Source organism: Lynx canadensis, chromosome B4 (genome assembly GCF_007474595.2).
Source record: "Lynx canadensis isolate LIC74 chromosome B4, mLynCan4.pri.v2, whole genome shotgun sequence".
NCBI classification, from domain to species: Eukaryota; Metazoa; Chordata; class Mammalia; order Carnivora; family Felidae; genus Lynx; species Lynx canadensis.
Window position 1 is genome coordinate 87,651,369 of NC_044309.1, and position 27,628 is coordinate 87,678,996.

General features: G+C 37.8%; 1 protein-coding gene and 1 pseudogene across 5 annotated transcripts in view; one reads left to right on the plus strand and one right to left on the minus strand.

Annotated features, from left to right (window-relative positions):
• The first annotated feature begins 3,964 nt into the window (after nucleotides 1-3,964).
• Nucleotides 3,965-27,628, plus strand: part of MON2 (MON2 homolog, regulator of endosome-to-Golgi trafficking) — a 121,157-nt gene continuing 97,493 nt past the window's right edge. For 2 of the 5 annotated variants that reach the window (XM_030323098.1, XM_030323099.1), the window contains exons 1-2: nucleotides 3,966-4,480; nucleotides 19,861-19,924. In XM_030323098.1, the coding sequence (XP_030178958.1) occupies nucleotides 4,370-4,480; nucleotides 19,861-19,924 (175 nt within the window). In that variant the 5' untranslated portion in view covers nucleotides 3,966-4,369. Of the gene's footprint in view, nucleotides 4,481-19,860; nucleotides 19,925-25,121; nucleotides 25,203-27,628 lie in introns of those variants that run through there. The other 3 variants (XM_030323101.1, XM_030323102.1, XM_030323100.1) reach the window with 3 other exon arrangements.
• Nucleotides 13,001-13,396, minus strand: LOC115518035 (annotated as a pseudogene).

A 27,628-nucleotide genomic window follows, 5' to 3' on the forward strand; every position in this document is an offset into this window, starting at 1 on the left:
CTCAAAACATTAGAAAATCATAAAAGGCTTCATACTTTGATTTTAGAAAGAGGACTCTGACACGTGTGGAAAATAAATTAAAAATGGACTAGAGAGAGGTAGGGGTTATACATTGGGAATTGTTATTTTTTTTTCAACGTTTTTATTTATTTTTGGGACAGAGAGAAACAGAGCATGAACGGGGGAGGGGCAGAGACAGAGGGAGACACAGAATCGGAAACAGGCTCCAGGCTCCGAGCCATCAGCCCAGAGCCTGACGCGGGGCTCGAACTCACGGACCGTGAGATCGTGACCTGGCTGAAGTCGGACGCTTAACCGACTGCGCCACCCAGGCGCCCCTGGGAATTGTTATTTTAAACCAGTGGGAGATGATGATGGCCTGAGAATGGAGAAAATGGATGAACTGAAATTTACAAAGGGGGATGAATGTAACAGAGTTTGATTCAGCTTAGATGTAGAGGATAAGGGAGGGGTAAGAGTCAAGTTTGATTCTTAGTTTCCTGATATGGGTAACCAGATGGATAGTGGCAACCAATTTCTCTCATTGAGAAAGATAATGTATGAAGAGAATCAACCTCTTTTTGGGAAGGAGTATAGGTGCCAATGAGACTTCCAGGTAAGGATGTCGAGTAGGCAGCAGAATATTCACGTTTGGATCTCACACAAGAGCTCTGGAGTTACACATTTATGTATAAGGGCTTGATATCATGATTCTCAGAGATATTCCAGGAACAGTTTCTTGTTTTATTCCCTTAGTACTAAATTCAGGAATGTACTTGGACTAGGCTGTGTTAGCCTAGGGAAGCTGAGCATCAAAGGAGTTTTCATGTCTAAGTATTCTCTGCAGGCTTCCTTAGCTATCACGCTGTGCATTATATAACTTGAGATTGATGAGCTTCCTTGCCTAAGTGAGATGGTCTCTAGAGAATGCTATGTATAGGACCAATCTATCTTTACATATATAAGGTAGAGGAAGTGAAGGGGAAGGGGAAGTGAAGTTTCTAGAAGGTCTGATGTTATGTATTCCAGAAAGTTTGAATATTTGGAAGGTTTAGAAACTTGAATGTCCATCTCTTAGCTGATATTGCAACCACATACCTGCTGTAGTATTTCTGTTAATCTGACATTCTATTGCTATTTGTGAATATGGAGGTTATACAGGGTGTTATCAATAGGTTGGTAGTTATAGGGGCACCTGGGTGGCTCAATCAGTTGAGCGTCTGACTTTGGCTCAGGTCATGATCTCACGGTTTGTGATTTTGAGCCCCACACGGGGCTCTGTGCTGACAGCTCAGACCGTGGAGCCTGCTTTGGAATCTGAGTCTCCCTCGCTTTCTGCCCCTCCCCTGCTTGCGCTCTGTCTCTCTCTCTCAAAAATATACACTAAAATTTTTTTTTTAAATAGGTTGGTAGTAATTGAAACCATTGGTGTGCATATTTTCCAGAGTAGAAAATAAAGAAAAGAAAGTAAATAATAGAATTCTGGGAAATACTAATCTCTAAGGAGAAGGTAGAAGAGAGAAAAATCCAAGAGGAGAATAAGTGAATGATGGTGAAATCTGAGGGATTGAACAACTAGAAAGGTAAAATGAGTTACATTTGTATTTCACCATCACCTGAGACAGATATTTTAGAATGTCATTGGACAAGTTTTCTTGTTACACATGAATATATGCTCATTGTTAAATAAATACATTTTCCAAAAGATTCACAACAAAGTCTCAGAAAAAGAGAAAAAGACACAGGTTTCCTAATTTTCAACTAGGAGTTTAAAGCTTATTGATAACTAAGTCTTTTTTTTTAAACATTCTTTAATGTTTATTTTTTTCAGAGAGAGAGAGAGAGAGAGAGAGAGAGAGAGAGAATGAGCAGGGGTGGGGGGCAGAGAGAGAGGGAGATACAGAATCCCAAGCAGGCTCCAGGCTCTGAGCTGTCAGCCTAGAGCCTGACTTGGGGCTCAAACTCACAAGCTGTGAGATTATGACCTGAGCCCAAGTTGAATGTTTAACCGACTGAGCCACCCTGTTGCACCTAGCTGATTTCTTAACTTGTAGAATCAAGAATGATTTTTACCCCTGCTAACTTGGTTTGTTTTGGCATAAAGCCATGCATTGTTTCTGTGGCAGTACAATCTCCCTGGGCATATGTACATAGAAAACTATTTGGTTTTGTTATTTATTTAATTTGATTTTTGAGAGAGAGAGAGATCGCACACCAGCGGGGGTGAAGGGCAGAGAGGGAGAGAATGAAAATCTTAAGCAGGCTCCAAGCTCAGTGTGGAGCCCAATGGGCCTCCATCCCATGACCTTGAGATCACGACCTGAGCTGAAATCAAGAGTCTGGGGCTTAACCCAGCTCAACTGACTGAGCCACCCAGGCGCCCCACAAGAGGATCATTTTTCAAAGTTCCCTGGGACCTCAAGAATAATGTCTGCCATATATCCTACCTAAGATTTTGTTTTATAAATTCACAGTTTTTAATACATAAAGCTTATGTTATAGGACCTATCAAATTTCCCAAAGTCACAATAGGCACAAATGATACAAACTAGTGTTCTGAGAGCTCTATTACCTTATCTGCTATCTTTCTCCATCCTTGTGTTACTTCTTGTCAGATGAGGAAAAAATTAGTTTACAAAGTACTTGTGGTGCAAGGCTTATTTTAGGGCCAAATCCTTCCTCCCACTGACAATCTCAGTCCGCTGCCCTGCCTACTGCAATGATGTCATCCGCTCAGTTGTCTGAGGTGTTCCTTTCTTCATCTCCTACCTCTACCCTGGTTCAGGCTTTCCCTTTACCTTCCTCTGCTTCCTACTCAGTGGTTGCAAGATGTTTTGGGCAAAAGCACACGGACCTAGATCTTGGGAAGCACAGGTAAGTTTTCTGCTTACTTGTGTCTCACTTAATATTTGTTACCTAATAAAGGCTTTTATATTGGTTTCTTATTTAAGCACCAAAATTATTTTTACATTCATTCATTAAAATATTTATTGATCAGGGCGCCTGGGTGGCTCAGTCAGTTGGGCATCCGACTTTGGCTGGAGTCATGATCTCACTGAGTTTGAGCCCTGCGTGGGGCTCAGTGCTGACAGTTCAGGGCCTGGATCTGCTTCAGATTCTGTGTCTCCCTCTCTCTCTCTCTGCCCCTTCCCTGCTCACGCTCTGTCTCTCAAAAATAAACATTTAAAAATGTAAATAAAATAAAATATTTATTGATCATCTACTATATGCCAAGAACTATTCCAAGTGCCGGAGATAAGAAGGGAACAAAACAGAGGGGGACAAAATCCCAACGCCTTTTAGCTGGAAAACTGGCGGTAAAAGGGGGCGGGGCAGATCGCGTGGCTCCTGGCAGGTGTAAGGAGGAATTCTGACTTTTACCGTGGGCAAAATGGAAGGCCAGCGGAGGGTTTTGGAACAAAGGGTAGTTTTCTCTGTCATTTTACAAATTAGGGAAATAAAGGACTACTCCGCAGTAAGCGCACCAGTATGCTTTGTGCAACTCTGTGGAGGAATTGCAATTTAGGTACTTAGGAGGAAAATAAAATTAACAGGAGGTAGGCATTGGTTTGGGGCCACTAGCCCAGAGATTCCAGGGGGCAGAAATGACGAGGGACAAGACGGATGAAGATTAAAACAAAAGGAAGCAAACTGTTTACACCGAAATACAATATAACACGAACACACCCCAAGAGACACGCCAAGATACACGTGGCTCCATTCTGACAGCTGTCACATATCTACGAAGAAGCAAATTTAGACGAGGGAAATGGTGGCCCACGCCTAGCGGGTCCCAAAGTCGAGCTGGGGAAAGCAGCCCCTCCGGGAGCCGACCTAGCCCCGGACGTGACCACGCCCCTGGCCACGCCCCGCCTGCGGCTCACCGCCCCAGTTGGCCGCGGCGGGGGCGGTGGCCGCGGTGCCCGGAAGTGCGGCTGACGTGTCCCGGCCGCGCTCGGAATTGTGGGCGACTCGGCTAATGGCGTCGGCGAGTCTGGAGGGCTTGGGCGGCCAGCGCCGGAGATTTTGCCAGGTTGGCTGCTGACGAACTGTGCGGCCGGACCCCGCGGCAGCGGGAGGGACCTGCCCGCCTTGTGGGCTCCTCGGCCAGAGCCGCTGGAGCCTAGCGGGGCGGGGCGACCGGGGGGGGGGCGCCTCGGAGAGGATCCGCGAGAGTTGCGAGAAGGCTGCGGGGGGCGCTCGGGTACGCTGTGGGTTCGTAGTCCAGGCCGGGCCGAGCCCCGCGGAGCCCAGGAGGCGCGCTGAGGAAGGGCCGGAGGCGCTCTGAGGGAGCTGCCGGTCGCCCGAAGGAGCTGACCGTGCTGGAGTTCGTTCGCGCCGCCCAAATTGGATTGTAGTTTGGTGGATCATGTCCGGCACCAACAGCCCCGAGGCAGTGAAGAAGCTGCTGGAGAACATGCAGAGCGATTTACGGGCCTTGTCCCTGGAATGCAAGAAGAAATTCCCACCTGTCAAAGAGGTAAGCTTTGGGTGACGTCGGGAGAGGGCACGGTGAGCATGTCTGGTCCTATTAGATCCAGTCCTTCGCTCCCAAACTCCTGTCTGATTTTAATTTGGTCCTCACCTTTCCAGATTTGCTAGTCGGTGGGTTGTTCCACAAGCGCTCTTTAGAGTTTCCTTTGGAGACGTCTGGGGAGCTTTGATTTTCTCCACTCCTGTCCTCCGGATTTAGGAATGAAGTTCGCGGAGTGAGCCGATGCAGCTAATTCAGCTGAATGTGTCTTACCCTCGCCTTTTCTGGCCTTTTTCAAGCTTGAAACTAGCCAAGCCAGAATTGAAAAAACTTAGGTTTGTTGCTTCTAAAACTATCATCCATCGTTGCGGTGACATCTGTGCTCCTCACGTTTAAAGTGTGTATCACTCAAAGGGGAGTAGCCTTCCTTGTTGTCTTGTGTCATGCAGCTTCACTCTGTCAGTACCACGAAGTGTTAATAAATTATTCAGCCACTTAACTTATGACAAATATTGAAGACCCGCAATAATTATGTTAAGCCTTGTTATTAGCAATACTTAAATGGGAAGTTTGGGTTTAGAGTCAAATCCAGTACACCTTGAAATACATATTAACCTCTTTGAGCTTCAGTTTTCTTTCCTGTGTAAATAGGGTTAAAGGGTGGACTTACTGGATTGTGATGGTAAAGTCGTCAGAGCAAAAAGGGTATTATTAAAGAGGTTCCAGTTAATTATTTGTATAAATTCTCCAAATCTTTCCTAAACTGAAGAATTTGACGTTTAGTCACTATTGATTTTTTTCTCTTAAGATGCCATTTTATTTCTCTTAAACGTTTTAAAAATGCTTCCCAATTTCCTTTCTCATATCGGGAACAAGATATTTCAGTGATAAACTTGTAAAAGCAATCATTTTTATTTTTCTATAATATAGTTTGGCCTACCAGCAATTTTATTTACTATTTAGGATTCACCAAAAGTTTACTAGGAATTTTGGAATGTTTCATATTAATTTAAATGTTTTGCCTTTATAAAGGTTTTGTAATTAAAATTTACCCAATAAAGTTTGGATTTTAGGCTTCCAAGGAATCTTAACTTTTCTGTAAGTGCTTTTGGTTTCATTAGTCTTCAACATGCTCCATCTACTATTCCTTTAATAAAGTAAGCAAATATTACCCAATAATGGGAACCTGATGTGCCACTTTTGGAAAGATAACTATCGAAATATATTTTATTTCAGATACTCAATAGCTTGTGATATCAATTTTAATTATTTTCTCTGTGTCATTTTCTGCTGAAAGTTATAATAAGTAATTTTAAGGAATTAAGCAGTTTTAAAGAATTTTAAAGAATTAGACTGTTGTATTTTTGACAATAATTTATAGAACTGATTGTTCGCAGCTCTTATAATTTATATAGAAACTAAGATTCCTCTATATTACATATAAAGGCCTTTGTGGACTTGTTTGAGAATTTAGTTGCCATTTATTACCTTATTTTTTTTTAGAAAATGCATTCAGAATTCCAAACAGGTAATTTACAGAGTCCTAGAACTCAGTCCATTTAATCTAGGAACTTTAAATATAGCTCATTAGCTCTTTTATTTGGACATTGGCCAAAGAAATACTTGGTGATTGCACTACTCTTTGAGGTAATGGCAAAAATCATTCTTGGTGTGATTATCTCTGATACATAATTTCCTATATAGTACCTACTCCGTAAGAATTTGTTGAATGTAAGAACCTTGACGTTTTAACCAGTGGCACTTCTAATATGCTTAGGGGCCCACTTTAGGGATTAGAAAATGACCATCACTGTGTTACCAGTTTAAAACAGTAATGAAGTAATTAGTCTAAGAGTGATGATTTTATAGGAGGGACCCTTGACTTTCAAGAAATATTTTGATTGAATTAAATTTTTCCTGATAAATTAATAGCAATTTTGGCTTTTGTTTTCTAAGAAACTGGTAAGTTTTTAGTTTTATTTATTTGGGGGATGAAGGGAGGATGAGATCATGACCTGAGCTGAAGTCGGACACTTAACCTTCTGAGCCACCCAGGTGCCCCAAGGCAAGGCCTTTCTAAGTATAAAAAGCTTTTCCAGGGGCGCCTGGGTGGCGCAGTTGGTTAAGCGTCCGACTTCAGCCGGGTCCCGATCTCGCGGTCCGTGAGTTCGAGCCCCGCGTCAGGCTCTGGGCTGATGGCTCGGAGCCTGGAGCCTGTTTCCGATTCTGTGTCTCCCTCTCTCTCTGCCCCTCCCCCGTTCATGCTCTGTCTCTCTCTGTCCCAAAAATAAATAAACGTTGGAAAAAAAAAAAAAAAAAGCTTTTCCATCTGTATACTGATTTGCTAGGTAACACTCTCCCAGTATCTTCAAAGTTATTAGTTGAAAAATACTTCTGAACTTCTTATAAGGGTACTTAAGAACTTACAGTGGTAATTGTATATGTACTTTGGAAGGCAGATCTCCTTCCCCAGTACTTTTTTTTTAATGTTTATTTATTTTTGAGAGAGGGTGACACAGAGTGCAAGCAGGGGAGGGGCAGAGAGAGAGGGAGACACAGAATCCGCAGCAGGCTCCAGGCTCTGAGCTGTCAGCACCAGCTTATTTTTCTTAGTCCTTAAATATGAATCTTTATGTTTCAGCAATGTAACTTTTTTAGGACACGTGTACTAGCTAATCTGTTCTGGAATACTTGTATGAATAATTTTTTCTTTGCCTTAAAAATTACCTTAAAGCTTTGTAAAATTGCTTTTCTGAAAGTGACGCTCACTGCCTTCAGAGGCACTAATCTCTGAAGCTTTATGTTTATGTATTTAATGAATAAAACATTTTGGTCATTTTCTATTTGCAGGCATTATTCTGGAAACAAATGAGAGGGATCCAACTGAGCTTGGAAGTATGTCAGAGAGAGTTTGTAATTCTTCAGTTGAGTCTTAATAGGATGAGTAGAAGCAAGCCAATAGAAGAAGGGGGCGGTCATTCTAGGCAGAGAAATTAGCACAAGTTTGTATTCCATGTTAAATAAATTTCATGCTGAAGGTAATTAGGAGCCATTAAAGGTTTTTAAGAGAGGGAATAATATCAAATTCATATTTAGTAGCATTTCCGTAACAGTATTCATGGGAAGAATTAGAGGGGATTAACATTGACGAAGAGAGTAAATTTTAAGAAGTGATGATTGCCTGTGTCGAGGTAGCAGTAGAGGTAGACAGGAGGTTGCTTGCATTGTGATAGTCATGTGTGAAAGAGAGAGTATGGATTAAAAAGAGACTTAGCAGTTTAAATTATCAGGGCATAGTGACCTTTTATATAACGTAGAGAAAGAAATCTATGATGCCTCCCAGGTTCTGGCTTGGGAAACTGGGTAGATCACTAAGAGAAGGAACGTAAGAGGAGGTGATGTTTTTGGGCAAAGTGAGTAGTCGTGAATATAGTAAGTTTAACATTTATGTGTGTGTCAAGTGGAACTGACCAGTAGGTATTTGAAAGTGATGGTTTGGTTCTTAAGGAGGAGGTCTAGAATTTCAGATTTAGGAGTATCAGTTTATATATGATAATAGAAACCATAGGAGTAGATAAGATGGGTCTGGAACAGTGCATAGAATGAGAATGTCAGAGCCGAAGAAGGAAGTTTGGGAAACAACAGCAGTAAAGGGAAAGAGGCAGCTGACTAAGGTTAAGGAAATGGGAGAGAAAGGGAATACTTGGCAGAGCAAGGTCCCTGAGAAGCTGGAGTTTCAAGGGCATAAGTAAATGAACTGGCTCTCACTCTGAGAAGGAACATATTTTCTTCTGACAGAGGAAGGGAAGAAGAAAAAAATGAGTTTGAATGTGATAAATTTGAAGGAGGGACATTGTGGAGAGATAGGAAGTCGTGGATAGTTTGGCCTATGGCCTCTATTCTTGGTAAGGTAGGAAACAAGCTTATTGCTGGGAGCAATTGGTGATGAAAGGAGTGATGGGTAGAAAGTTTGAGAGGAGCAGTGGATTGCTTTGTAGAAGTGGAGGAGAAATTAACCTGGGACACTAAAGAGTCTTGGCAGGAAAAGTGTTTGAAATGATGATAGATCATAAGATCTGTGTTCTATTTCTAAAGAAGGAAATACATAAAACTTTGATTGATTGGAAGAAGATGGAAGGGTTAAGGGACTAGCAGCACCAATTTAATCAAAGAGCGGTGGGAGAGCTAGAAGGACCGGGATTGGCACAGGAAAGGGATGTTGGATTTCAGATTGCCAAGTCATGCTGCACTAGAGGATGATGAAGTCCAGGGAATGGGTGGTAGAAGAGGAAGGGGATGAAGATCATTTAAGCTGAGGTGGTCAGAATTAGGGTTTTGAATGGATTTTCTCTCTCTTTTTTAGTGAGGTGGAATCAGGAAGGGTGTAAATAGTAAAAAAGTGCAAGTAGTCTTCCTATGCTGTCTTTGTTTCCGCTTGTGTACGTGGGCTTGACAGAACCTAGGTGGGCAGGGATTTTTGCCTTAAAAAGCAGTAGTTCTTGTGGTAGAGTTCCTCAGGGCCCAGTGTTTTTTATGTGTTAGTTTGGTGAAAGAGATGCTTTTTACTCACCATAACAGGATTCTCCCTTTAACCAGCTATTTGGAGATTGAAGATCAAGTCAGTTGGCTTTTCTGGTAGGGAGAAGATCTCATTTTCAGGACCTTGTGACAGCAGAGAATGAGGGCTGGATAATGTTTATTACATGTTTCGTTGGGAGCTATTTGGGTTTAGCATTTTATAACGTACTATAGTTTTTTTTTCTGATGACGTTAGTTGGACAGATTTGCTCATGACACAACCAATTGTGTTCTTTCTCTCAAAAGTATGACAGAATAGGTCGATGTTTTACATAATGAAATAAATTAATTTTCATAATTTATTTAAAAAAACCTGCCAGCACCAGTCACATAAATAATGACAATTATGGTAAGGAGTTAGAAGTCATTTTGGTCAAGACTTACTTTCCTATATAATGCAATTTTAGATAATTGTGTTAGATGTGCACGTGGCCTTTGACCTTTGTTTTTTTGCTTTGTTTTGACTCTGCTCTTTCTTTGACTTTATTCCATAAAAGTTATATTAGATTCCTAAGTCTCATTAAATTCATTTTCTTCCGATAAGCAATTTAGATGTTGACTTCAAGAATATATAAGCACAACTTTTTCACTAGGACTTCGAGGAAAATTTTGCTAGATTATTGCAGTATTCTAAGAGCATTTTTACAGTGAGATTTCTTTAAAAAGCTTTTGGTTATTCTATAACCTGTATTATACACTTATTAAAGTTCCATAACCAGTGAAATTTATTATTAAAGTATAAAACATAATAATTTATTTTTTACTAAGTTTTTGACCATTGCATTTTTACTTTTATGAAGGAAATGAATAAGCAAAGATCACTGGAAACATACTTTAGTCAAATGTATTGATTATCTTTTTAGCACTGTGCTTTGGTGATACAGAAGAAATAAATGACATTTATCTGGCTCATAAACCAAAAAGGAAGACATACTCCAAAAATGGAATTATTTTTCTTTTTTCTTTTATATAAGCATAGCTTATTTTCAGTCATGTACGAAACACTGGGTTTTGCCGGTACTGTTATAATTTAATAGAAATTTATTAGTTTCTTAAGTATAAAGCATGGCGAAAGATAAAAAAAAAAAATGAATGAGAGACTGCCTTTATTTTTATGAAGTTAACTCAGTGTTGAGTAAAGTATTGTCTTTCCATTAGGCTAGGGAGGTTGCATCCATTTACTTTATTACAAGATGCTATTTTAATTTTACCAATGAGGAAATTATGGTTTCCTCTTGGCTCAGTAACTTGCATAAATTAGTGGATCTAGAAAGTGGAAGAACTGGGATGTGGCTCCCTGTGCATCTGTCTCTAACTCCTCTCCATTACTCCAAGCTGCAAAATGCCTTCAAAACGTCCTTACTTGTTTCTATCATTGTTTCCATTTGTCTGCCTTGCTTCATTATTTGTTACTATTCATCATTCTTTCCATGTTGCCATTCTCTCATTTTGATGTTTGTAGCACTCTACTTTCCTATTACTCCTTCTCTCTCAGTATTCCTTCCCTTCATGTTTATGTAGAATTGTATCCCAAGCTCTGTTTTCAGGCCTCTTCTGCATGCTCCTCCCTCATTACTGTCTTCTACTTACCCCTAGTAAAGCTGCTGGGCTTTACCCTGATGCTGAGGACTCCTGAATCTACTCCGTGTACTCTGCTCTCTTTCCTGAGCATAGACCAGTGTCTTTCCTTAGACCAGAATATCTTTCCCATACTTGACATAGGACTTTTTGTAGTTAAACTTATTTGCCCTAAAACTTGCCCTTTACCCACATTTCACTTGTTCTGTTAATGGCATTTATCACTGTTGCTTACCTTAGTCACATTTGGCTATCTTCTCCCCCTCAGTTCTCTTTCTTTATTCATTGTCAGCTGTTCCTTCCTGCTCTGTAGTTTCCAACATACCTCTTCTTTTTTCTGTTCTCTCAGCTTATTATTGTAGTACCAAATTTCAAATACCTGGCCGTTAATATGCATCAGTGGCACACAAAAAAAATCATTCTGTATGGTGGGGTGCCTGGGTGGCTCACTCGGTTTAATGTCCCACTTCAGCTCAGGTCATGATCTCGCAGTTTGTGAGTTTGAGCCCCGCGTTGGGCTCTGTGTTGATAGCTCGGAGCCTGGAGCCTGCTTCGGGTTTTGTGTCTCCCGTTCTCTCTGCCCCTCACCTGCTCACAGTGTGTCTGTGTCTCTCTCTTTCTCAAAAATAAATAAACATTGGGGCGCCTGGGTGGCGCAGTCGGTTAAGCGTCCGACTTCAGCCAGGTCACGATCTCGCGGTCCGTGAGTTCGAGCCCCGCGTCAGGCTCTGGGCTGATGGCTCAGAGCCTGGAGACTGTTTCCGATTCTGTGTCTCCCTCTCTCTCTGCCCCTCCCCCGTTCATGCTCTGTCTCTCTCTGTCCCAAAAATAAAATAAATAAATAAATAAATAAACAAACATTAAAAAAATGAAAAGAAAAACCATTCTATATGTAACCACTAGCTTAATATACCTAAGCAGCTCAGAAACCCTTAATGGCTACTCTCTACTTACTGGACCCCTTAGTATAGCATTTAAGACCCTCCTTGATCATCCCAACCTTCCTTTCTAGCTTCATCATCCTCAGTTTTTCCTGATATGCCTTTGTACTTCAGCCAAGGTGTATTGCCTGCTATTTATTCTCCAGATATATCCTGCTGCTTCTCTCTTCCATGCTTCTGAGGTTCCTTTTGCTGGCCCATTATCTCCTTTTTTTTTTTTTTTTTTTTTTTAAATAAATGTTTGAGAGAGCGTGAGCAGGGGAGGGGCAGAGAGGGGGACAGAGGATCCAAAGTGGGCTCTGTGCTGACAGCAGCGAGCCTGATTTGGGGCTCGAACTCACAAACTGAGATCATGACCTGAGCCTAAGTCAGCTGCTTAACCAACTGAGCCACCTAGGTGCCCACCTTCTCCTCTTTTTAAATTAAGGTCCTACCTTTCATTGAATCCCACTTTAAATGTTGCTTATCTGTTTGTTGCATAAATAAATCAACTTTACAGATAATTTTCTAATTTCTCCCCTCATTCCCTTCATTCATTTGTTCATGAAATAGTTTTTGAGTACCTACTCTGTGCTATGTACTGTTAGTTGTTAGAGGAAAAACAGTTACAGCTCCTGCCCACATTTTCAAACTAATATGTTTTCTTCTCTTTTCTTAACTTTCATTTAAACATATTTTAGGTGTACCCTGAGTGGCTCAGTCAGTTAAGCGTCGGACTTCAGCTCAGGTCATGATCTCACGGTTTGTGAGTTTGAGCCCTGCATCAGGCTCTGTGCTGACAGCTCAGAGCCTGGAGCCTGCTTCAGATTCTGTGTCTCCCTCTCTCTCTGCCCTTCCCTTGCTTACCTGCAGTCTCTCCCTATCTCAAATATAAACAAACATAAAAGATTTTTTAAAATTTGTTTTATAAGTTATTTCCATATAAGCCTTATGTTTTACCTTTTGTTTAGTTATTTTAGGTTTTTTTTTTGGGGGGGGGAGTCTAAATAGCACCTTAAAGGGTCAGTTTTACATCTTGTTTATACTTTTGTTCACCATAGTGCAAAGTATTTGTATATCTAGGAGGTACTAATTAGTTACTTTTTAGAGGTTAAATTTTTTAAAAGGAAAGAAAAGGGATACCATATATATAGGAATATCATATATATATATATTTAGTGATCCACATGTAATCTGCATTTTTTTTACATTTACTTATTTTTTGTTTTTATTATTATTTTTTTAATATTGTATTACTTGATTTTATTTTACAGTAGGTGGTGGGCACAAAGCAATCCTCCTTTACATTTTTAATAATGTACATTAAAAAAAAAGTATTCATCTTACAAATTGTTCTGCAATCCAAATATGCAATAGCTTGGAAAACAACATTTAGAAAACAAAAGCCAATGTAAAAAGACAGATTAAAACAACCAGAACAGTACAGGTTTTATATGGCTCTGATTTTACAGTTTACTGCATCATCAGTGTCAGAAATCTGTTCCTTCAGCTGGCTCCATTGCTTAGGATTTAAAGAAATACCTTTTCTTCCTGGTTTTATTTCACCTTCCGCATCCATCCAGTATTCTCTAATATCAGTTAGGACTTTCCCTTTAAAGTCTCAACCACTGACATACCTCATTTTCCCAGTCTGAAACATGTTATCATCTCTGTGGCTCCTACTCTTCTTAGAGGATAATAGGGCTCTTGAAGTCTCAGCGGTCTTTTGCTTCTTTACAGGTTTTTCTGGAGTAACCTGCCTTTTCCGCTTTAACTTTTTGTCAACCTCACACTCAGAATCACTGCCCGAAGAGCTTGAAGAAACAAGTTCCTTTCACTTAGGCATTGCTCCACTCTTGCAGCTAAACAGCCCTCTGCTCACTTGCTTGCAAGTGGAGTTTACTTATTTTGAGAGAGAAAAAGCATGAGCTGGGGAGGGCCAGAGAGAGAGGGAGAGAGAGAATCTCAAGTAGGCTCTCTGCTCACAGAACCCAACTCTGGGCTCCATGTCATGAACCGTGAGATCGTGACCTGAGCCAAAATTAAGACTCAGAAGCTTACCCAACTGAGCCACCCAGGTGCCCCTGCATTTCAGTCTTTCATTTGATATGTTAAAGAACTTTTTTTGTTGTTTTGTAGAAGCCAGGGTTTGTTGTTGTTGTTATTTGGTTGGGTTTTTTTGTTTGTTTTGGGGCAGTGTTTTGTTTGTTTGTTTGTTTTTGAGAGACAGTACACATGTACCCGTGGGTGGAGCTGGGGAAGGGCAGAAAGAGAGGGAGAGAGAGAATCTTAAGTAGGCTCCACACCCATTGCAATCCCTGACCCAGGCTCCATGGGACTCCATCTCCCAATCATGAGATCATGACCTGAGTGGAAATCAAGAGTCAGATGCTTAACTGACTGAGCCACCCAGGTGCCCAGGTCAGAGGTTTTGAGTTAGATGCCATGTAGGTATATATCTTTCAGAGTTTGGGGTTGTAAACCAATTATATGTTATAGAAGAAAACCGTATTGGTTTCAGTGTATTAATTGTTTTATGAGCATATTGTCCTGTAGGGAGTATTCTGGATCTCCTTATTCCCAAGTGTGGACTTCATTTTAGTTTTTTTTATTTTACCTGATATCTAAAATCATAAGTCTTTAGGCAGCTTTATACCTCCCTGATATCTTATGAGTACATTTTTGGATTCAAATTGCTGTTAACCTGAGTTTCATAATACTACCTCAGCTCTTGTTTTATGCTATGTAAGTAAATAATTCATTTGGACCTTTGGTAAATTTGTTCTCATTTTGAGGTCAATTTTCATAGATGTGAAAAGTATGTATTTTTTTTAAAAGACAACATAGGAAAAAACAGAACATAGGAACTTTGATGAAGGGAAGCATCATTAATTTTTTTTTTAATTGTAAAATTGTTTCTAGTACAAGTAGTGGACCTCTGTTAATTCCCTTCCTAGCATCCATTCCCTCTCGCTTCCTTCTGTAGTAGGCTGCACTCTTCTTTCATTTCCAGACCTTTGGATTGAGATGAATTAATCTCATTCCTTCCTTAGGGTACCTTGATTAGTTTAATCTAATTTAAACCCTCCCCACCGCCACCAGCCCCACCTTCATTTCTGTCCAAGTTACATAATGCCAGTGAGTGCTTCTGGACAAGGAGTTTCCTCTTCCTTTTTAAAAAGCTGCTAAAAGAGGCCTTTCTCATATAAAACTGTGAAACGTAGAATGGCTGCAACTGTTTTTATTGGCAAGTTTGGAAGTGGCCAAAGGATGGACCTACCCATGGAACAGGACGGAACCAAGAGAATGGCAGAAAGGTGGACCAGCAGCCCTGACAGCCTTGTGCATACCTGGATCGGATTTCCTCTGGGTTTTTAATTAGTGGGCAGTAGAGTCTCCTTCTCTACTTAGAACTTGTAATACTTCTGTTTAGAAGCATTTATTATGTAGCTCCCGTGTGCCAGGCACTGTGATAGACGTTAGTGATATGGAGCGACAAATGGAATAGATTTCTTGTCCTTATAGGGCATGTAGCTAGAATAGAGGAACAGACATGTAGTGAGATGAGTGGGATAAAGTGTTACCGGTACAAACCATAGACAGCCCACAAAGATGGAAAGGCTTTTTCATAGTTACCAGAGAAAAAAATTGATGGAAGAAATTATTTCTGTCACTGCTCTTATAGTACCAAAAGCAGGAGAGCCTGCTCTTTAAGCCTACAGTTATCTTCATTTTGTGAGCAGTGGTTTAATTTCAGCAAAGCATTATTTGTCGCATTAGTGTTGATTTGGGTTTGTATATAACTTGTATATAACTATAATTTAAGAGCTGTAAAAATAGGAATTTATTCCTAGTAAGTTTATACAAACTTAAATTTATCAGTAACTGGGTAGGTTCATGATTTTTTTTTTTTTTTTTTAAGGAAGTCCTTAAACTACTCAGTTTTGAGAAACACTAGTTGGGATAGGCACTGGGGAACCATTGAAAAGTTGAGTCAGTGGATGAATGGAAGGCAAGATTGTAAGTCCAGAAATCTTTTAGTTTAGGTTGGTAATGAGCAGTTTTTTTTTTTTTTTTTTAATGTTTGTTTATTTTTGAAAGAGAGTGTGAGCGGGAGAGGGTCATAGAGAGAGGGAGACAATCCAAAGCAGGCTCCAGGCTCCGAGCTGTCAGCACAGAGCCTGAAGCAGGGCTTGAACCCATAAACTGCAAGATCATGACCTGAGCCAAAGTTGGACACCCAACTGATTCAGCCACCCAGACACCCCAGCAGTTTGAATGAAGGTGCAGAAGTGGGATTTGAGAGAAAGGGTACAAAATATGTTCCCTACATAGCCTTTGTGGCTGATATGATTTGTGGGATGAGAGAGAAACCCCAGATGTCTAGTCAGTGACTGGATGGATACTGCTGCTGTTCAGAGAAGTAGAGATTATAGGAAAAGGAACAGTTTTTTTCTGGGGCTGAAGTGGAAGTGTGTAGAGGGGGTGACAGGATGACACCTGTTTTGAGTATCTTGAATCTAAGGTGCCTTTTAAACATTTAGGTTAGTAAGTCCTATAGTTTAGGAGACAGGAATATAATTTGGGAGTCTACAGTATTTAGAAAGTAATTGAAACCAGGGAATTATTTTTGCCCAGGGAAAGTTTACTGAGTGAGAAGTGAGGTCAAAGATATTCTAGACAGTCTTGGAAGAGGAGTCCACATTCTCTCTTGTCTCTGTTTTTTTGTGCTACTAGCCTCCCTATTCAAAGTCCCTGGGGAGTATGTCTATTTGGGTAATCAAAGAATATTGAAGAAAAGAAAAGGTATTTCTTTTTTTTTTTTTATTTTTTTTATTTTTTTTTTTCAACGTTTATTTATTTTTGGGACAGAGAGAGACAGAGCATGAACGGGGGAGGGGCAGAGACAGAGGGAGACACAGAATCGGAAACAGGCTCCAGGCTCCGAGCCATCAGCCCAGAGCCTGACGCGGGGCTCGAACTCACGGACCGCGAGATCGTGACCTGGCTGAAGTCGGACGCTTAACCGACTGCGCCACCCAGGCGCCCCTAAGAAAAGGTATTTCTTGAGAGAGATTAATTTTAAGAGTAACAAGCATTAAATACTGCTGTGTATTTAAGACTTTTGGTATTTTCCCCAAACTCACAGATTGCCCCCCCAGGAATAGAGATATTAGACTACGCACCTTAACCTATGTCATCTCTAACCTATGTCATCTCTATCCAGTCCACAGAACTGGCAACTTTTTTCTTTTTTTTCTTTTTTTTCTTTCTTTCTTTCTTTTTTTTTTTTGTCAACTTCAGCAACAACAACAACTTCTCCTTCTTCTCCTTCTTCTCCTCCTTCTCCTCCTTCTTATTCTTTTTAAATATTTTATGCATGAGGGCCAATTCATAAAAAAGAACTATGTTTAAAATAATTGAGTAGTTCACCTGTGGATATACAAGATACCTGTTCAGAGTAGGGGATACTTTTAAAGCAAGAAGTTAAAGACTCTTCTTTACATAGACTGTCCTTGATAAAGAGAAGGAAATCTGAGTCTGAATACCTCCATTTATTTGAGACACTTGAAGATGTAGCTAGGCTTCGGTATAAAGCAAGACTGCAGTGGTTAGAGGGACCCTGATATACATGTGTTGTCAATAAACATTGATATTGAAACTTTCCAGCAACACAGTGTGCCTAGAGAATAAGATGTTACAGTTTCAAAATTTGAGAGTAGAAACCTGCATGTAAGAAATGAGGAACTATGTGATAGGTCTAATTATATCTAAGGCAACAAATAGTCCTTTTGGTGGTTTTTTTTGGTGTGTTTAGGAAAGAAAACACTGGTTTTATGTATCTTTTAAACCACTACTTTGGAACTATTAAACTTTAAAAAATGTTCTTATTCCTTTTCCTTACTGTGTATATGTGTAAATATAATTGGTAAACATTTTATACTCCTTACAACTTATTTATTTATACTTATTTGTACTTATTTATGATATAGACATGGGTCAACTCTTAATCTCAAGAAATCAAAACAGTGTTTGGCAAATCTGAAATCTTTTACTGACATCTAGATACTAATCTAGCATGCCATAGGACTGATTTTGGAAACTGTTAAGAAGGTCAGGCTGGCTAGAATTCCAGAAAGTCAGGACAAATGACATTGCTATTTATGATGATGGTTCAGTGTGATCAATTTCTGTTGACAATGAAGCAGAAAGAAATACTGAATTTGAACATATACGGGGTACCTATGGTTATAGTGAAGATGGGGAGAACTTGAAAATCATGGCAGAAGAAATCTCAGTGACCACAGAATGGCCCTGTAACAAACCCAACAGAGTTTGAGATGAGATATGTGAGTATAACAAAGTATAGATAATAATTTCAGTGTCCTTGAATTTTGTATTTGTTTTGTCTGATTTTTCTTTCTCCAAATCTTTATTATAAATGTGCTATGGTTTGTACATCTAAAATGTGTTCAGAATCTGACTTCTTACCATCTCAGTCACTATTACCTTGGGCTTATCCACCATCATCTTTTGCCTACATTATTGCAACTGTCTCCTAAATTTTGTTGCATATTGGACTCACCTGAAGATTTGAAAAAACACTGATGCCAGCTCCCGCTGGCATTCCTTGGAATGTATTGCAACCTGGGCATCAAGGATTTTTTTAAGCTTCTGGTGTCTCTAATATGTACTCCCCGCAAATTATCAGAAAATCAGTAATCTTTCCCTGAAGTAATTTATTTTGACTATATTTCTGCTTGTAGCCATATTAATTTAATTTAGGACATTTCCATTTCTTAAAGTTGTAGAACTAAGGCCTTCTTGGTTGTGAGCAGTGAAAGCTGACTGGCTGGTTTAAGCAGAAGTGAAGTTTACTCTGTCATCAGAAAGAATTCTGTCTTGTTTCTGCTTTTCTTTGCCATTAGCCTCCATATTCAAAATCCCTGGTAGGTGTGTCTGTTTGGATTAGAAGAAGCTGCCAGGCCATGTGGGAAAGCCAGGTATCTGGCATTTTCAATTTTTAATAGTGGGAGATAAGTTCCACTTGCTTACTCATCTTGCTAAACTCATGAAGTTGGGAAATCTCTAGACACAGGCAAGGGCTTCACATGCTTGGAAGCCAACAAAATGACGAAGGTCTGCTATACATAGGATAACCTACAATGTGTTATTTATTTTAATCCACTGGTATTCAAGCTAAGAACCCACAGGACACTGCTGTTATTCCATTAATATTTTTAAACCTTTAGAACCTGCTACCACTTGTCCCTTAGTAAGCAATAAGAGATAACAAAATAAATGAACAAGTAGCAAGCAAATTAATAGGACAACTTAGATATATAGCTTATGAATATTGATATATTATTTTTGGAGACCAGTATAAGTATAAAATAGGCATGGTTCTTGCTAGTAAAAATGTTCTGAGTTTCTATGATGGAAGTTATATATCAGTGTTATATGTCAGCACTGTCCAATAGAAATAAACTGTGGACCACAGATGTAATCCATATGTGTAATTTTAAATTGCATTAAAAAAGTAAAAAGAAACAGGGGCATTTAATTTTAATAATATATAATTTAACCCAATATGTTCAAAATATTATTTCAACATTTAATCAGTGCAAATATTTAAGGGATAGTTTGCATTTCTTTTCCATATTAAGTCTTCAAAATCTGTGTATTTTATACTTAGAATACAGCTGAGTTCAGACTAACCTCACATAAAGTGCTTAATGGCTACTGTATTGGACAGCACAATTCTGTGGCATTTTGTAAAATGCTATATAACTTCCAAATACTGCCCGCTAAACATACTTCTCGTGAAGCGTTTTAGGTACCTTATAAAAATCTAATGGTTGTTTAAAAAATGTAAACTAAAAGTAATAATAAAGTTCTTGGTTATTCAGTGTCTTTGAATCCAAAAAGGTTTTACTGGATTTTGCGGTGTTTGGCTTTTTTTTTTTTTTTTTTTTTTTTTAATGGTCGGAGGAGGTATGACATGGGGAAGAGAAACCTAATTTTTTTATTAGGCTTTGTTTCTGCTTATTATTTTTATATTTTATGAACACTTCAATTCATGAGGGATTAGATGTGCCTTAGGCAGAGAAGGGCGATGTGCTGTAGTGCCCAGCTTGTGTGTGAACAATCAAATGAATCATATTTTACGACCTATAATGTATATGGCACTACTAGGCTTTAGTATTTGAAGTTTTGTAAATAAAAGTAACAGTGATCATATATATTTCTTTCCCTAGCTAATCCGTGTTGATAGTAAGTTTTATGTTCTAATTATTTTTATTCTTACAGGCTGCTGAATCAGGAATAATAAAAGTTAAAACAATAGCTGCACGAAACACCGAAATTTTGGCAGGTAATTTTTTGCATTAAAAATTCAACAATTAATGAAAATTTCACTAATAGTAAAAGTGCACACTTTAAAACAACAAAAAACAGCCATCAGTTTTCTGTAGCCTCTTCTCTGTGCCCTAGCATGCTATTTATGATAAAGAATATGTAAAAGTCCCTAACTTATGAACTAATTGGGTTTGCCAAGGATGAATGTTATAAAATTCTCTGAAATTAGAAAGCTTTAAACTACTAACTCCTTACAGGCAAGGATTTGCATTCTCCTCCACCTCTTCTCAGTCACCTAAAACACACCTTACCCATAAAAGGCATTCAATTAATATTTGTTGTATTGAATTGAATAAAAGGTTGGTTCTCAGTCCACCTTCCAAGATCTATTTTATCTTTAGTATAATATAAACAGGTGATAGCGTAGTATTATAAATTTAGTAGTACTATATGAGTTTTGAATCGTAGGACTAAGACAGTATGGTCATGAAGAAAGAGTGGGAGTAGGGTGGAAGAAAGAAGAAAATGTTTTCTTACATTCTCGTGATTGAACCTGGTTTTCAAGGAGGAATTTTAAGAGTTGTCTTTGGCACTCTTTTGATAGTCTACTCGTTACTTTTTTTTGGTGCCTTCTTGTTCTTGCCTCTGTAATGAACATGGAAAAGAAGGAAACTGGATTTTCTGAGAATCTGTTACATGTGAGACATTCGTGCCACTTTGTCTTATAAAAGACAACCTTGTGGGGAAATGTTTTTATGTTATAGTAGAGCAAATCGAGATGCAAAGAGATTAAGTTACTTGACTAAGGTCATATGATAAATGGTGGAACTAGACTGAGGTCCCTGGCTGTTGAGAATCCAGGGCATGTTCTTCCTGCTACAGTATGCTGCCGTGATAATGTGAGGTTTCCACACTAGCCCCTCCCTCCCAGGTGTTTATACTTAATCATTGCTTACTTCACTGATTCTTCCTTCTGCATTTCCAGCTCCAGCGGTGCTATTAGTCTCAGCTGGTTACAGGAGAAAAATTGTCCTATTAAGTTAATTTACCCAAAATCCAAATAGTGACGAATCTCTCTAACTCTCATAAATCTCTTTACATTTTTAAAAAAGGATACCAGAAAAGCTCTAGTTGGTGGAATTTCAAAGACTATTACAAAATGAAATGAAGACTTTTGGGGGGCAGTTTAAGGGTGGAAGGCGGATTTCACTTAGGCTTGCAGCTTTGCTGGACATGTGCCCATAGGGTGAGCTCTCCTGTGTTGCATCTGTTTCTCACAGCTTCTTCTCTGATTTTGAACATTGTGTCAAAACACCATATAGTTTCATAACATTATTCACAGCATTGAATAATGCTCTGTGTGCATTTTGAGAAGGGGTATAGTGAAAGTGGTGGGTAAAGGCAAAGGTAGGTGTGGTTGGATTGGGAGGGTGGGCTAGTGGGTTTGGGAGATGCATGTTGGGTGGATTTAGCAACTGTGAGGACATTAATGTTTAAAGATAAATTATGATCTGGATATTTTTAAGTTGGCCAGGCGTATTAGAATATCCTTACAGATAATAACTTTTGCTACCATAATTGCTAATATCATGGTTAGTCCTTAATCATTTCTCCAACAGTGAAAGTTTTCATTGGTTCTGTAGTTGATGGAAAATTTTGAAAAGAGACTGATTTCTTCAGAGGATTGCTGTCTGGTGCAGAGTTCTATACTAAAGTAAGGTGTCTAATTGGTTAATCTTGAGGAGTAAGAAAAATTTTGTCTCAGTATGCGTTTAATATATAGGGGGCTATTAATTGCATTTTAATTCAATTAGCTGTATTCAAATCAAACTAAAACAAATCTTTATGCGCATACAATTAACAGTTCATGCTTTAATGTCCATAGTTTCCAGGGCCATGTACTTGAGGACTGTATTAGCATTTACACTATTTCCTAGCATTTTTTACCAAGTATAACAACTGATACTTTAAAATGTATACATTTTTAGACCACTAGCATCTTGAAAATCAAGGGCTCTTAAGAACAAGGAAAGAGTTTAGTCAATATATAGTTTCTAAACTGCTTAATTATAGTTAACACTAAAAACAGTTTTTAGTTGACTTTTTAAAAAATTTCATTTCCTGAGAAGTGTTTACTTCTCTATGGTGGTAGGGACTGTAAATTACTACTTTTGTGCTCTCATGGATGTTAAAGATATCAAACAATGGAGGAATCTCAAATGAAATGGGATATTGAATTCTCAGATATCTCTACATATTCCAAAAATACAAAGGGTTGCTATAAAAATCAGAATCCTTAATTAGGATCAACTAGTCTGATCGGTGATACTTAGCACAGATTTCTAGCCAATTTTAGTTTTCTGAGATTTATTTTCCAAGGGAAGGTTATTTACATTGCAGAATAAATCTTTGCTTTACATCTCCCCTTCTCTTAAGCATCCTCCTTTAATGTTTATTTTTCTTTGTTTTCACTGCTGTCATGAATGCTGACATAAGTGGGAATGCTATGCCAGGTAATGTCAGCATTGATTCAAATATACAGATCATTATCTCCACATTTCCTTTTCCTTTCAAGATAAAACTCTGCAAATGAGAGATAGCAACATCCAGTTCTTCACTTACGAGGCCAAATGCCTTAACCTGACACTTGACTACCATATATTACAAATGTTTTTATTAAGCCAGCTTACGGTATACTTGAAATTGACTGAGAAGGCTTGTGTTATACAAAAATTACATAAACAGAGAATCTGTTTTTGAATATTTGAAACAAGGAAACCAACGAGGTTGTGATATCTTAAAATTGTGTTTAACCCATATTCAGAACCGTAGTGGTTACATCTACCTATGGCTGCTTTCAGCCACAGTCAGTATACAAATAGAATTTTTATGTAGATGATCACTGTGTATGATTTGTGTTCTTTTCTCACACAGTTTCCCTCATCTTTTTCATATCTCCATGGTCTTGTTACTAAAACATCTTTAAGTAGCAATGAACAATATACTTTGGAATTTTTTTCTGATGTTAAAAGGTAATTTATCTGCTGATTTTATTTAGTATTTTCTATTTTAGCAATACATATGCTTGTGATATTTTACAAATATCTAGAGAATATATCATAATATATTCTTAATAAGGAAAGAATTATGTAAGAATCACTGGAAGAAATACAAAGATGAGTGGTGTAACTCACCTATAGTCTATATGGAAATATAAGAAATATACTTGAAAAGTGTGTTTGTGCCTGCCTTTCATTCCATTTGCCTTTTGAAGTCCTTTGCCAGAAATTTTTTCTTCTAGAGGACATACTTCCTGAGGTCAGGATCAATATCTTATTCTCCTTATATTGCTAGAAGTTAGCACATTACATAGGAAATAGTAAGCCCTCATTTAGCGCAGGCCAATAGTGAGTGAGTCATTCCAAAATGCGAGTAAGTCTGTTAGTGCTACCTCTAGTGTGTTTTTCTACTTTTCAGTCTTTGCCATAATTTTACATGTTATGATGATTCAAGTAGATGAATTTTCCCATACTTCATTCATATCAGCCAGATAACAGAAGAATGAAGGAGACAGACTTTAAATGGAGAATTTTCATAGTGTGGTGGTAAATGCCAAGATGGAAGTATAGACAGGCTTATTTATTATGAGAACATAGAGAAGGCAGGCACCCAACCCAGTCTGGGAATCTTAAGCTGAGTCTCAAAGCTTAAAAAGGAGTTAGCCCAACAAATAAGGTATAGAAGTGGAAAGTAAAGCAGATTACTTAAATATATGAGGTATAAAACAGTGTGGTCTATGTGGATACACTATTCAGGTATTGCCATTGTGTGACTTTCTGAGCTGCTGGATGGAAGGAGTTTGAATCAAGGAAGTGACACATTCATTTTAACGTTTTTATGTAAACTCGCCCAGCAGTGTGCAAGGTGTATTTCAATGTACCATCAGTAAAGTAGAGGTCTGTTGGTAGGTGGTGTCTATAATCCAGGCTAGAAGACCGAGGGGGCTGTAACTAATGCCCTGTGTGCAAGTTAACCTAGTGGGTGAGAGAGATTACATAGTTTCTCTATGGTATAATGTGTTCTTATTTATTCTTTTTTCCTTGGATTTTTTAAAAACTTTTAAAAACTTTAATTTGTATTCTGCCTTTTATTATATCATAAATACTTTTTTTTGATGGTATCTTTTGTATTTTTTTAATTGCTTCATAATATTTTTTAGCCAGTGATTGTAGCTTATTAACCATTCCTTTATGTGAGGCATGTTTCAGTATTTAGAATTATTTTTTTAAGGTAAATTTCTAGCAATTAAATTATTAAATCACAGGGTATGAACAGGTTCTTGGAATTTGTTACCACAGTGCTTTCTGATAAAAGTTTATGCCTTTAGCAGTAATAGGTGAGTGTATTTTTTATAACATCCTTGCCTGATTATTGTTTTAAAAAATGTTTTTGGGAATTGAACAGGTAAATGACTTCTTATTTTAATTGATACTTCTTTTTAATATTGAACATTTTCCTTTGAGGTTATTAAATTTCCTTTTTTCACTTTACATTTATTTCTTTCAGTTTTTGTGTTTTTCTTATATTATTTGAACTATTTTATAGCAAAGGTATTAACTTCCCATCATGTTTATATTTCCTGCAGGTCATTTACCTTTTAGTTTTTAATTGAGATGTTTTTCATTTTTACATAACATAATTTTTCTGATTTGTTGCTCTCCACTTAGGAAGTCCTTCTCCTTCCACATAGTGATAGTCATTTTTATTTTCTTTTAGTTTTTTTGTTTGATTTTTTCTTAATAATATATGGAGTGATGTGAGGACCTAGATTCTTTTTTCATTTGTAAAGTTACTAACCAATTGTAATAGCTAGCATCATTTTTTAAATAATCCTTCCTTTTCATATAATGTGCTTTTAATGTGAAACTGCCCATACTTTTATTTGTCCTTCGATTCTTGACTCATTTAAAGTATTTTCAGACTATTTGAACCATTAAATTTTTTTAAATTTTGTTAGAAATATCAGTCTTTCCCATAACTAAATTTTAAGGGATTTTGAGGGTAGCAATCATATCTACATCATATTTTATTTCTTTCACAAGAATTATAATTTGTTATTTAATGACCATTAAAATTTATCATCATGAAACTTTTATTAACCCCCATTAATGTGATTCATAGTGGGGTATCCTAGTTTAATTCTTTCTTTCCAGGATAAAAACTACAATTATGCAGTGAAACTGCTCAGAGCAAGGAAACCCCTAGGATATGGGGACCTGCTGGACCTCTTTCAGGTGTGTGAAAGTGTATCATTTGATCTCACAGTTATAAAATTTGGAAATAAAATACATTTATCCAACAGTGTTATTCTATTAAAGGAGTCATATTTATTAAGGGACTTAGGTTAAAAAAAATAAATTTTTCTTCCTTACCCCCTAAAAAGCCTGTCTTTATATTTTGAAGGAATTTGAAATAGAGAGTTTTGATTAAAAAGAGTTGAGCCTTTTCTTCTTAATTTCCTGGAATGAGTTTAAAAAATAGTTAAAGCAAGATGTCTTTATATCATTATATAGCTTTTTCCTCATGATTTCTAAAGTCTCAGCCCATAGGAAGGTTTTTATAGAAAGCTGTATTTAAAATAACATGTCATTAAAATTATTGTATATAAAGAGCATCTATCTCTCAATTAGAGGAGCAGGCTAATTTCTGTTTCCTAAGACTACTATCACCTTTACAAGAAGAAAAAAAAAAAAACTAACTTTTTTTTGTTGTGATTTCTGTCTTACTGCATTGTGATCTGGATATGGTAGATACGTTTTTTTCACACTGTGTTTCAAAAGACAAAACAGATCAATACGTTGTATTTTTTTTTTGTTATTGATTTATTCTGATAACATTGAAACATCCTTTTTTATTATTTTATTCTCATATAAACTGGGAGAAAGAATGGGAAGGAGGCAAGAGATGGATGTTGGATTCCTTTGTTACATTAAAATAAAATTCATAAAAATTATTTTTAATACTATTTTAATTTATCCTAACTTGAGACACCTGGGTAACTGTGACTGCCCCATATACAACATTTTGCTGAAACTCACTTTATGTTATTCTTTCTAAGAGGCACTGTTTTTTCACATTTTAATATTGCCCAAATTGATATGCATCTTACAGTTGATGGCATCTTACAATCATTGTGGGCCAGGTAGTATGTAGCTGTCATTTACGGTGCAAATGTGAACTTGTTTATAGGTTCATATTACTATTAATGTCATTTGAGTTATGTGCATTGTTGATAACTTGTAAGTTTAATTACTATTTAAACTGTCACCCTAGTTGTTGTACAGAAATTTTCTGTTGACATCTTAATGGTAAGGTCACAAAAGCACCAGCATCAAAATGTGCAGAATGGGTGACACTGGCTTAGAAGATGATCTCAGAGACAATAGGGAAGTACTCTTTCAAGAAGTGAGGCATCCCAAACAATCTGATTATAAAATGGGCAGAAGATCTATATAGACATTTTTCCAAAGAAGACCTACAGATGACCAACGAGTATATGCAGAGACGCTCAACATCATTAATCATCAGGGAAATGTACGTCAAAACCACAGTGAGATATCACCTTACACCTGTCCGAGTGACTGTTATCAGAGATGAGGGAATACAATGGCCTTGATAGATGACATTGTGAGGAACAATTCTAAGTGATGAGAAAGCATTGTATCAGTTTAATTGACAGAATTAATATTGGCACTGATTTTTCTGTGTGACAGTTGAATGTGTCTTGAAGTCACTTTCATCAGAGACTCTATGAAAGTACATTTTTTTTTCCTTCTATGAGGACAGTTTCTTTTCCTTCATTTACCTGAAGACTTCAGGCAGACAGCATGAAAGTGCAGATCATTGGTTCCTCTGAGATCCTTGTAACTGAACTTTGATTTGCTTTAAGTGCTGTTTACCTTAAAGAGTGGCAGCATAATGTTGTGGGAAGAATAGTGAACCAGGAGTTAGAAGACCTGTTTTCAAAATGTGGCTTTACCATTTACTATGCACTTGAGCCAAATCATGCTCTAAAAACTCTCTATGATTATTATGATACTCAGATGAGAAACATGTTAACATCATAAAAATGATAAATGCAACTTGTTACTGTTGAAAACTTTTATTTGCTGAATGGCATTTAATAACTAGGCATGTTCAGCAGAGTTGGGGTAGCCTCACGCTTCAGCAATTCCAGCAGGATTGAATATGGTAGGATATTTACTGCTTCAGAATAGTATTTTTTGAGCTTTATTGTCCTCTGTTAATCATTCATAGAAATGTTTTGAGACATTGTTACGGTACCTTGTGTCTTGATTTGAATCCAAACGTTTATGCCTAGGAAATCAAGGAAATAAGGCAAGGGGAGCCCTTTTGGAAACACTGTTCTTTGCCAGTCATATTTGCCATCTCTTAGCTGTCTTAAGTCAGTAATTTATGCTGGCATACCAAAGGACTTTGCAGAGTATGCTGTAGGAAATTGTGGTCTTTATTTAGCATACTATAATGGGAGCTTTGGGAGAAAAAGGTGGGGATTTAAATGATGAAATTAATGTTAACACTGCTTTTACGTTTTTAATGTGATCGTTGATGACTTTCTAACAATTTCTTTTGAAAAACATGTTAAAACTCAGATTTGTATGTCTTCATTACAATTCTTAACCTCAAAAAATAATTGATG